This window comes from Aedes albopictus, chromosome 2 (genome assembly GCF_035046485.1).
Source record: "Aedes albopictus strain Foshan chromosome 2, AalbF5, whole genome shotgun sequence".
In the NCBI taxonomy this organism is placed as follows: Eukaryota; Metazoa; Arthropoda; class Insecta; order Diptera; family Culicidae; genus Aedes; species Aedes albopictus.
The window spans coordinates 32,558,279-32,569,627 of record NC_085137.1 but is presented as its reverse complement, the minus strand read 5'-3'; the positions used below and the strand labels follow the sequence as shown (position 1 = coordinate 32,569,627).

Genomic DNA, 11,349 nt, shown 5'->3' with positions numbered 1-11,349 from the left:
CTTAGAGAAATACTTGGCAAAATTTCTTGTGATTTTCAAGATAAAAAAAGGTTTGATAATTATTGATATAATCCTAAATAAATAAAATCTAGAATAAAATAGTTTATTTCTTGAGAGATTTTTTCTGAAACTCCAATAATCTTGAGTTGGCTCAAATCAAAAGAAAAATTATGTCGGTCCCCCTTTGGCTACGCCCATGCCGATCACTTAGCTACATCGGGAGCACACGCATACTCGCCGATCTACTAAAGGACCACGGATTCGGCATCACTGCGCTGCAGAAGGTGTGTTGGATAACATCCATTGTGTGAACATTTAGAGATAATCAGGCAATCTACCAGAGCAAAGTTGCGGAAACACACGCAACCTGGGAACAGCTTTCATCGAGTTATGCATGGTGATGTACAGAGGCGCGTTACCGATTGGTGACCAATCGAAGAAGGGACGTACTGGCTGTGTATCAACGGTCGATTCTTCAACCTCTGCATAATCATCGAGTAGAGCCCTCATTTCGGAAACATTGATAATGACAAGGACTAAGGAACGCAAGCACGATCGCTACCCAAGCAACGACGTCAAGATCTGGGTAGGCCAAAAGGAGGAATTGAAAGTACAGCGCGCACAAGCAATAAAAATGACCTACGACCTATCGTAGCGCTAACATCTATTCTGACCATCGCCTGGTGATGATCAAACTGCCCCCAAAACTTCCCATCATCAACAATGTACGGTACCGGCGACCGCCACAGTACAACCGAAGCACACGAGAAGAATCTTGATTCTTGATGCAGCGATGTCAGACGAATGCGAGCTCGATGTAGCCCCTTTAGATGAGTACAGTAAGAACAGTTATCAACGACGCAGCCGAGATCATCATCGGGTTCGTGGAACGGAGTCAACTAATGGTTTCGGAGGCAAACCGATTTTAGAGAAGAAGAACTCAACGCGGGCGATAATGCTGCAGCATGGAACCCGGCAAAACGTGAAACGCTACAAACAGAAACAAAAACTGTTCAACACATACCAAATACCAACGCAAATCTACAAAAATTAGGATCGGAGCATCTTGACGGAACAGCTTGACGATTTGAAGGCAGGGATATTTTGCTCTATTCATAAGAAACGCGGCCATTTTAAACGTAAGAGCAATCCTCTTTTTGAACATCGCCGTCAAAGTGCTAGTCCAGGTCATCTTCTCTCGTTTGTCATCTAAAACGAATGGGTTCGCGAAATGGGTATCAAATCGGCTTTATCGACAGCCAGTTGACAACGGATTCTTTATTCAACAGATTGAAAAAAAATAGTTCAGAATCACTGAAACAATGTGACATGCAATATCCTAGGATAACATTGGTGTCAACAGCTATCGACTAAAAGTTTGATCAGTTAGTGAAAGCGTCACCGTTCAAAGTTACTTGGGGTCATCAAACGGAAAAGGGTCAAAGCCATACTGATTTACCATAATTAATCATTGTTCCGCCTCTTTCCAAATCAAGCTCTTCTCGCTATCAAAAGTCAAACATCGAGTCAATCAATGTCCTCCCCAAAAATTGACCCACCCATCAGAATTATCAGCTGACCCGTTACCCAAACAACCATGAATGTCGAAAACCAAACTGTACAAACATAGGCACCGAACTTCACTTTGAATTCGAGAACGTCACACCACATGCCACGCGTATCTCGCAAACGCGCGCGAACGGTTTTTGAAAACGGTACCTAACCTCCTATTGCACAAAAGCTCGCCCTCCGACTGTCAAAGACCAATTTGTCTGCGTTCTTCCTGTAGCTCCCCACCTGGTCTCCTCTTGGTTCAGCGAGGTAATACCTACTACAACTCAAACTGCATCCAACTTGCATTGCTGTGCCAGGCAGGTGGACCGTCCGGTGGAGTTGTTTTCGTTCATTGCTTAGTTTCGCCCTTATACGCTTCAGAGTAACGCCGAGTCACGGTACCCGTGGCCGAGGTCGCCGGTGTTGTATGATGGTACGTGACACACCCATATCGCATTGCACGCGCGGTACAAATAAATCATTTGCATAATTGATCATTAAGTGGGTATGTTTAGCGAGTGCGGGCCCACGGCGATGGCCATAGCTAGGTGTCAGTCGACTGCGCTGTCCACTACAACGGCGGCGACTCGCAGAATCAGAACACGAATTGAATCTCTCGAGTAGATATGTTGGGACGACGCGATGGGTGCAAGTGGGTGGATTGAAACAGCTGGAAATGATCAGTTGTGGCGACTGGATTGCTGCTGATTAGGTTTATGTGCTACATCGAATGTCTATTGGAAGTTTGGGAAGTAGATAGGCTAGACCAAATGATCAGGACAGGCAAAATTTGCACTATTGATAAAATGTTTAATTAGCTGTAATTCTAAGCACCTAAACGTCTCAAATTTTCACTATTAGTTGATCAACTAGTTATCCCGCCTAAACATCCCTTTTCAAAATCCACTTTACATTACTCGTTTTTACAATAACCCTCCCTCAATCAGCATGATTTATTGTTGCTATTCCAGCTACACAAAGTGGACTAATGATGTTGATGGCATTATACTGCATTGCAGTGGTACTGAAGTTGAGGAAAAGATAATTTGTATACATTCTAATCATTCATAAGTCGTGGCAATTGACAGTTTGTTTGGTTATTCTTAAACGCATATGAGTAATGGAATTCTATTTATTGGCTCGATTTCAGGTTTCACATCTACACCGCCACAACAACCAGCAACAGCCGCATCCGCTGGAGCCGATAGAACCCCATCACTATCCCGCGACGCAACGAAATTTCCAACCCCGATCCGGCAACAAACACGGGAAACATTCCGGTCCGAATTCCAACACCCACACCCATCCCTCCAGCGGTTACAACAACTACTCCAGTCAACAGCCACGGCCGGCACCGAAAGCCCTCGACTACCAGAAACAGTTGCTGAACAACCATACCGGCCCGATTGGGATACTCAAAAACAACACCAACAGCAGCAGCAGCACCAGTGGTGGCGGCGCCGGTGGAACCACCCACTCCAAACGGCGTCCACTCATCTACGATCTGAAACAGTATGAGTATTTCAACAACGCCACCACCTACAAGCATCCGCCTCACGCGCCAATTGTCAAGAACACCAACAGCGTGCTCCAGCAGCACTACAGTGGCCAGAACTACAACATCAACTACAATCTGAATTTTACGAAAAATCAATACAACATACTCATATCGCCACCAACAACGACGACGACGCCCGGCCTCGGAACCGCAGCGCCCCCCTACGACGAGAACAATCACTACAGCGGCCACTATCAGTATCAGAACAACGTCAGTAGAAACTACAAGAACAACTATCATAGCACCAGTGGCAGCGCCACCAATCATCCCTACCATCACAACATCTACAACAACTACAATCACTATCTTAGCAATCAACACCAACAGCAGCAGCAGCAGCAGCAGCACCACCATCAAACCAAGTCGTCCTACTACCAGGACGAGAAGCCACCGCTCTTGGGCACCGGTGATACCGACGGTGGTGGAATTGGCATCGGAAAAATGCAACGCGAAGAGATTATCATCGAACACAGTCAGCTGGTTGGAGACAGAAGTGGACCAGGCGCTGTCATACATCCCGCTGCACCACCCGCTGGACGGGAACCGTGCGGGCCGGGAGGACAGCCACTACTAGGCGGGAAGGGCGGTGGAGGTGGCGGCGGGAAACTGACCGCCATCAACCGGACGCATCATTTCACGCAGGCAGGTTTTTGAAATGGGGTTATTCGATATAGGACATTTTGACGTTGACCTTCATTTCAACGTAGATTCAAATGCAGTTTTATCTTTTAATGCTCGAATAACCCATTGTGAATAAAATTTGTCTGCTTATCTGTGATTAAAATGGGCAATCGATACAGTGTAGGTGCCGTTTCTGTTGCGTTTGATTGTTCATTTGCTATGGAGAGCTTCTGTGAAGGCCTATTTTCCCCAGAAACATCTAGTCCCAAAAGACCACGGCATTAAATAGGTGTGATGTGTGAACATTTCCGGAGACACTATTGAAAGTATTTCAAGCTGATTTCCTATAGAGAATCTTTGCGAAATCCCTGGAAAAAGTCGCGAAAAAATTTCCGGTGAAACTCTTGTGATGATTTCTGGACGATTGCCTGAAGAAATGTCCTGAGAAACTAGTGATCGATATTCCGGAAGACCTACTAGAGATATTTCTGGTAGAAGCCTTATAAGAATTCGCGGTAAAATTTTTATGGAAATTTCTGTGGATGGCGTAGAGGAAGTCCCGGTGGAACTTCTACATAAATTTGTAGAAGATCTCCTACACTAATTCCTGGTGGAGATCCTAGTGCAATTAATCACAGTAATTAGTAGAAAAAAATCTCGGTTAATCTTCTAGAGGAATTCTCGGTGAAAGTCCTTGCAAGTTTCCTGGAGGAACTCCTAGAGTGTTTCCCGATGAGAACCCTAGAGAAATGTTCAAAGAATAACCTGTGGATCATCCAGAGAAACTGGCGGCGGAACTTCTACAAAGTTTTCCAGTGGAACTCCTAGAGGATTTCCGTTGAAACATCATGAGGTTTTTCTGCTGTATATCCTAGCGGTAGAATTTCCGGTAGATCTGCTGGAAAAATTCACGGAGGATCTGTGAGGTGGAGCTCCTACAGGTATTCACAGAGGAACTCCTAGAGGACTTTCTGGTGGAGCTCCTAGAAAAATATCCGGTTAAACTTATAGAAGAGTTTACGGTGGCACAATTAGAGAGGGACTTCTAGAGGAATTTCCACTGTTACTCCTAAAGGAATTCTCGGTGGAACTCTTGGAGAGAGTCCCAGTGGAACTCCAGAGAAATCAATAAAATTTCCCTTTGGAACTTCTAGAAGTATTTCCGGTGGAACTTTTTGGCGAATTCTCGGTAAAACTTCTAGAAGAACCTAGCAGAACTCCTGAGGCAATTCTCAGAAGAACACATACAGGAATTCATGATGGAACTTCTGTACGAATACAGCCTGGAATTCCTATAGGTATGTTTGGTATCTCCTGCAGGAATTACCGATCGAAACTCTAGAGCAATTTCTAGTGAAACTGCTACAAAACTTTTCGCAGGAAATTTCTGGGAAAAATCTAGGGCATGTTCTGATGAAAATTATACAGGAATGCCTGATAGAGATTCTGCGGGAATTTAAGGTGGAGCTTCTTTAGTAATTACCGGTGAAGCTTCCAAAGCAAATCTTTGTGGAACTCTTGCAAGATTTTCCAGTTGAGCTGCCACAGAAATTCTCTTTGGAACTCTAAAAGTTATGCATGGTGGAACTGCAAGAAGAAATTTCGACAAGAATTTCCAGTGGAACTCCTAGAGTAATAATCAATTAAGCTCCTAGAATTCGGATCCCGGAGTTTCGGAATTTCCCGTGATACTGCTAAATGAATTCTCAAAGGAACTTTTAGAAAATTAATCGGTGGAATTCAGAGAATTTTTCGATAGTAATTCTACTGGATTTTTCGGTGGAGCTCCTATAGCTTACCGTTATAATTTCGAGAAGAATCCCCAACTTTCAAACAAATTCCTGACGAAACTCCTAAAGAAATTTACGATGAATTTTCGAGGGGAATTCGCGGTGGATCTCCTAGAAGATTTCCATATGGAACTCATAGAGTAAATCATTCGAGAAGTTCATGGATAACTTCTCTTTGGAACTCCTAGAGGAATTTCTGGTGGAACTGCTAGAGAACGATCCGGTGGAACTCCCGGAGAAATTTTCGATGAAATTTCGAGAAAAAATCCCAGTGTAACTCCCTCAAAAATTGGAACTTCTACCAGAAATTGTAGGAACTTCTACCAGAAATTGTAGGAATAATCGGTGGAACTCCCAAAGAGAAATTCTCTTTGGAACTCCTAGAGGAATACCCGATGGAACTCCTACAACATTACCCGGGAATTAACGGAAGAACTCCTACAAGTATTCACAGAAGAACTTCTATAGGACTATCGGGTTAACTCCCGGGCAGGGCTTGGCTGAATGAATCAATGAACATGAATATACAATTATCACTCCCCAACAATTTCATGAACGTTCAAACCTCACTATATAAAACAGTACGAATAACCCAAAAGAAGAACGAAAGAGTTCACACAAAGAATCTGGAGATTGGTTGTCCCATGTTACAATGCTGCTGAGCGGCACTCTCTCACAGGAAACGATGACGCCGAATATTCTGGTGTGGGTTTGTTTATTCCCTGAGAAACAACACATGCGTTCTCGTTCATGCGTGGGGCATACATACATCTATCTCTGCTGCTGATAGTATGTGCATTTGATTCGTTCATTTCGCAACAAGCAATAGAGGACGATCTTTTATTATTCGCTTCAGCCAGCTCCGACGAGTGATGAATATTCACCTCTTGGGCTGTTCGTGAATATACTTGAGCAAGAGTCACTTGCATCCACCATTGATTGTGATCTTGTTTACCAGCTTATTTCATTCTTCGTGTGGGACGCTAGGTGTGATTGTGCGCCACCGCGGAGTAGCCAAAAAACTGATAATACGTTTGTTTTTGAACGAATCTTTCAAGCTCCCGGGAAAAAATCATTCAAAAAGAATATGATCAGTTGAAACTTTAGAAGAATTTGCAGTGAAACTGCCACATGAATTCCCGGAGGAACTCCTAGACAAATTCCCAGTGGATCTTCTGAAGAAACAATTGAGAATTCCTGGGAAAATTCCTAATAGAACTTCTAAAGAAACTTCCGGTGGAATTGTTAGATGATGACTCTGAGGAAGCCTTGGAGGCAGTCCCAGTGAAACTTCCCAAGGAATTGCCAGCGGAAGAATTTCTGTTGGAACTGCTAGAGAGATTTCCAGTAAAACTCCTATATGACTTTCCTATGGCTTTCCAAAATCAACTTCCATTGGAACTTCTAGAGGAAGTCTCGGTGGAACTACTAGAGGATTTCCTGATGGGACACCTGTGGAAATTTGCGCTGGTACTAATGCGGATATTTGAGATGGAACTCCTAAAGGAATTCCTGTTGTAACTACTGTTGGAGGTTAGGACTCCTGGAATTTCCAGTGAAATACCTTGTGAATTTCTCGTTGAGTTTTCTAGAGGAATTCCTAGAGGAACTCCTTCGAGGATTAGTGATGGTGAGGAATTCTCGATAAAACTGTTAGAGGAAATTTCGGATGAAATGTCCCTCCAGTCGTCTTCAAGAGTAGATGCGCCAAGCTGCTTTTCCGTTGACAATGCCTATAACTACCAACTGCTGTGCGTAATCTTGAGACACTGCTTCTGCAGCCGCTTGTTGATCAACCGCGGCGTTCGACTTCGACGGGTGGTAATAACCGTCGAAAGTTTTAATCACATGCATAAATACATCGACTAGGTAGTGATATTCGCACTGCATCATTCTGCATGATCGCCAGGAATGTTTTGCTGAAATTCAGCTAATTTCCATACTTCCGTTTGCAGCATAGTTTTCCCATGTTTTTTTGGAATCCCTATTAACAGAGCAACTATGGTACAGCTCGTTGAAATTCAGCAAAAAAAAGTGCTAAAATCGTTTGGTGTGTTTGGTGGCAGCTCCGTGGTGAACAAACGCTCGGAATCTTCGCAATTTACCTGGAAACAGTAGTACACAGTGACCTGGCTGAACTACCAGCTAGCTGCACAGCATTAGTCTTCAGGAATTTAGCAACCATCTTACTTCCAGTCCTGGGCACCCACGGTGTTGCAGAGGGCCCAATTGAAAGATCTTCATCCTGGGCGATCGCCAGCCATCGCCTTGACCTGTGGCCAGGTCGAATTTCTGTCGACTTGCTTGGTTTCGTTGTAGAGGCTGCGCCGCCATGAGCATCTGGGACTACCTCTGCTGCGATGTCCTGCTGAGTTCCAATCTAACGCTTGCTTGCAGATTTTGTTTCCGCCCCTATGTAGAGTGTGACCGATCCACCTCCACTTTCGCACCCGAATTTCTGTCGCAATCGGCTTTGGATGACATCGACGATGGAGCTCCACGTTGGAGCCACCATGAACGAATTATATACCGCAGGCATCTATTGATGAAGACCTGCAGCCGTTCTGCGCTACTGTTACACGCAGATTCCACGTTCGAGTTGAAAATTCGGATTTTGGTACGTCGACTAATCTGGTTGTTTTTCCATACATTCCTTAAACTCGCAAAAGCACCCCTCGCCTTCTTGATCCGTGCATCCATGTCGATCTTGGTGCTGCCATCAGCAGCCGTTTAGCTATCAAGATATTGGAAGCTTTCATCATTCTCCAATGATTGCCTAGCTACCGTAAAGCTGGAAGGGTTTGCATCCAACGATTTGGGCTTGTTGACGTTGATGGTGAGACCTGCCGCCGAGGAGTGTTCGACAAGATCATCGAGCTTACTTTGCATATGAGAGCGTCGTTGAGCTAATAAAGCAACCTCATCAGTCAGGTCAAGAGTCATTTGGGGGCTCCATGGTAATGGGCTGCCACAGCATCCCACGATTTGGTTCACGATCAATTGCAACTACCAGGATCTTGTCGATTACGATGAGAAACAACAGCGGTGATAGAATACATCTTTGCCTCACTCCAACAACAACCCGAATAGGATTGGCCAAGATAATGCAGTTGTTGTGCATGTTGTGCAGTACTTTGCATGAAAATGCCCTGTACTGTGCCTCAATGAGGCCGACGATTTTTACTCAGGGACACCCTTGCGCCTAAGGGCTTCCCATATGTTTCCCTGATTGAGACGGCCCAAAGCTTTTTCGTAATCAATGAACACCAGGTAGAGAGACTTTTGGAATTCATTGATTTGCTCCAGGATGATACGGATCGTAACAATACGGTCCACACAGGATCGTCCGACACGGAATTCTGCTTGCTGCCGTCGGAGAGTCGCGTCAATCTTCTACTGTATCCGGTTAAGGGTCACTTTGCAGAAGACTTTGAGAATGATACATATTTAGTAACATGATACCCCGCCAATTATCGCATACAGTCAGGTCACCCTTTTTGGGTACCTTTTGCCCTGCATCCAGTCAGCCTACAGGTATTCACAAAAAAACTTATAGAGGACTTCGGTTTACCTCCCGAAAAAAAAGCACAAGAATAGCTGTTGAAGCCTTATGAAGATTTCGCAGTGAAACTCTCACAGAAACCCCGAAGAAACTCCTACAAGAATTCCCAGTGAAGCTTCTAAAGAAATAATTAAGAATTCCTAGAAGAATTCCTAATAGAACTCCTACAGAAATTTCCGGTGGCACAGTTACAAGAATTTCCTGAGGAACTCTTAGAGGCAGTCCCACTGAAACTTCCAAAGTAATTTCCGGTGGAACTTCTGAAGGGATATCCCGAGCAGAAACGAATAACTGACACATAACTGGAGAATACCAAAGTAAGGTATCATACCAAGACAACCCGAGCAGGAATGAATAACTGACACATAACTACAGCATACCAAAGTCAGGTATCATACCAAGACGAGGTATTGGTCGGTTACCCAGGTATTCAAAATAACTTATTTTGGTATTTTCTAGGTATTTATAAAATACCTCAACGAGTTATTGGTTTGGTGTTGAGGACTGCTTGAGGTATTATTCAATTATGGAAAAATCGCTATTTGTATGGCAAAATCGCCGATTATTATTTAGGTATTGTCATACCTGAGGTCATTATTTACGTGTTATGCACAGAATATACACCAGTTATTATTTGAGGTATTTTACCTCTTATGCAGGGCTTCTTAATACCTCATTCAGGTTGTAGGTATTCGGTTTTCCATACCTGAGTTTGGTATTCTGCAGCTATTTTCTCCTGCTCGGGAAGGTATTGATCGGTTATCCAGGTATTGAAAATAACTTATTTTGGTATTTTGTAGGTATTGATACAATACCTCGATGAGTTATTGGTTTGGTGTTGAGGACTGCTTGAGGTATTATTCAATTATGAAAAAATCGCTATTTGTATTGAAAAATCTCCGATTATTATTTAGGTATTGCAATACTTGGTGTCATTATTTACGCGTTATGCACAGAGTACACACCAGTTATTATTTTAGGTATTTTACCTCTTATGCAGGGCTACTTAATACCTCATTCAGGTTGCAGGTATTCGGTTTTCCATACCTGAGTTAGTTATTCTTCAGCTATTTTCTCCTGCTCGGGATGACAGTCCTAGATGAATTTTCGATGGCTCTCCCAAAGCAATTTCTGGTGGAAATTTCCTGAATCTAGAGGAATTCTCAATGGAATCACTAGAGGTTTTCCTGAACTTCAAACGATTAACTTGTGTTGTATGTATCAACCGAGAGTAAACGAGGGTACAGATCCTCATCCTCCTTTCGTAGGCTGAAACCGCAAGTGAATTATGTTTTGGCGTGGAATGATCTTCTACAAATTAGTACCTGAGGCTCTCAACTGCTGTTTACTTCATTTTGAGCCAAATCGAGCACGACAAATCGACGTACGGATCAAATAACTGGAGGTAATCTAATCTCCCATATATTTGACTATTTTTTTCCCTTCCTTACAATGTGTAAGGTAGCTACTCCAACCCATGGTAGGCTTAAATATGTCGTAAATGTCCTTGATAAAATTTTGCACTGTGAGGACATCATACTATCACCAACACCATAAGCATCCACAACAAGATTAAGTCATTAAAATGCATCTACCACACCACACAACTACAAGCCACAACTACGCAACAACTTTACATCAGAAAGGACACCGGCAACGAAGAAGGCGTCTTCCTTAAGCTTTAATCCAGTCACCGGTCCGCCGTCGCCTATGGTCTTGGCCGGCACGTTCCAAGATTTTCCCACGCCCAATTAAAATTCAGCCGGCTGGTTGCAAACAACTCCATAATCGAAAGCAATTAGCATAATAAAATGCGCTCATTCGTAAACTATCCGTCTGATGATGGAAGGAAGGAGCAGGGTACTCATTGGCCTGCACCACACCGGAGAATGTTTGTCCACCGTGTCCAGCGCCTTGCCATCTGGCAGTAGTTTAGTGTTGACGGCGCCTTGGGTGCGCGCATTATAATTTATTGCTCTATGTATTCATCATGTGTATAGTTCAGATGCCTTGGCGACTAGCGCCGATAGAACAGTTGTAACTCTATTCCGTATGAGTTAGCGTACTTTGACGTGTGCCCGTATTGCATTGATCGCGCAAAGGAAGGAATTTGCTATTGCCCGGTGGACAGCAACGTCTATAGCTCTAGCCGCGTAACCTGTCATGGGTCTGTGCATCGAGAGGTCGTTCGTTGCAGTGCTCGGGTCGATCGAAACCGATGCTTAGCGACATATTAGCCCTCGCTTGTCACTCCCACAGTACAA

The 11,349-nt window shown here is 43.9% G+C and overlaps 1 protein-coding gene across 2 annotated transcripts in view; it reads left to right on the top strand.

The window, feature by feature from the left end:
• Positions 1-2,681: 2,681 nt before the first annotated feature.
• Positions 2,682-11,349, top strand: part of LOC134287523 (facilitated trehalose transporter Tret1-like) — a 425,079-nt gene continuing 416,411 nt past the window's right edge. For both annotated transcript variants that reach the window (XR_009997358.1, XM_062849426.1), the window contains exon 1: positions 2,682-3,754. Coding sequence is in view for 1 of the 2 variants with exons in the window: in XM_062849426.1 (XP_062705410.1) it covers positions 3,554-3,754 (201 nt within the window). In the remaining variant the exon portion in view is untranslated. The remainder of the gene's footprint in view (positions 3,755-11,349) is intronic.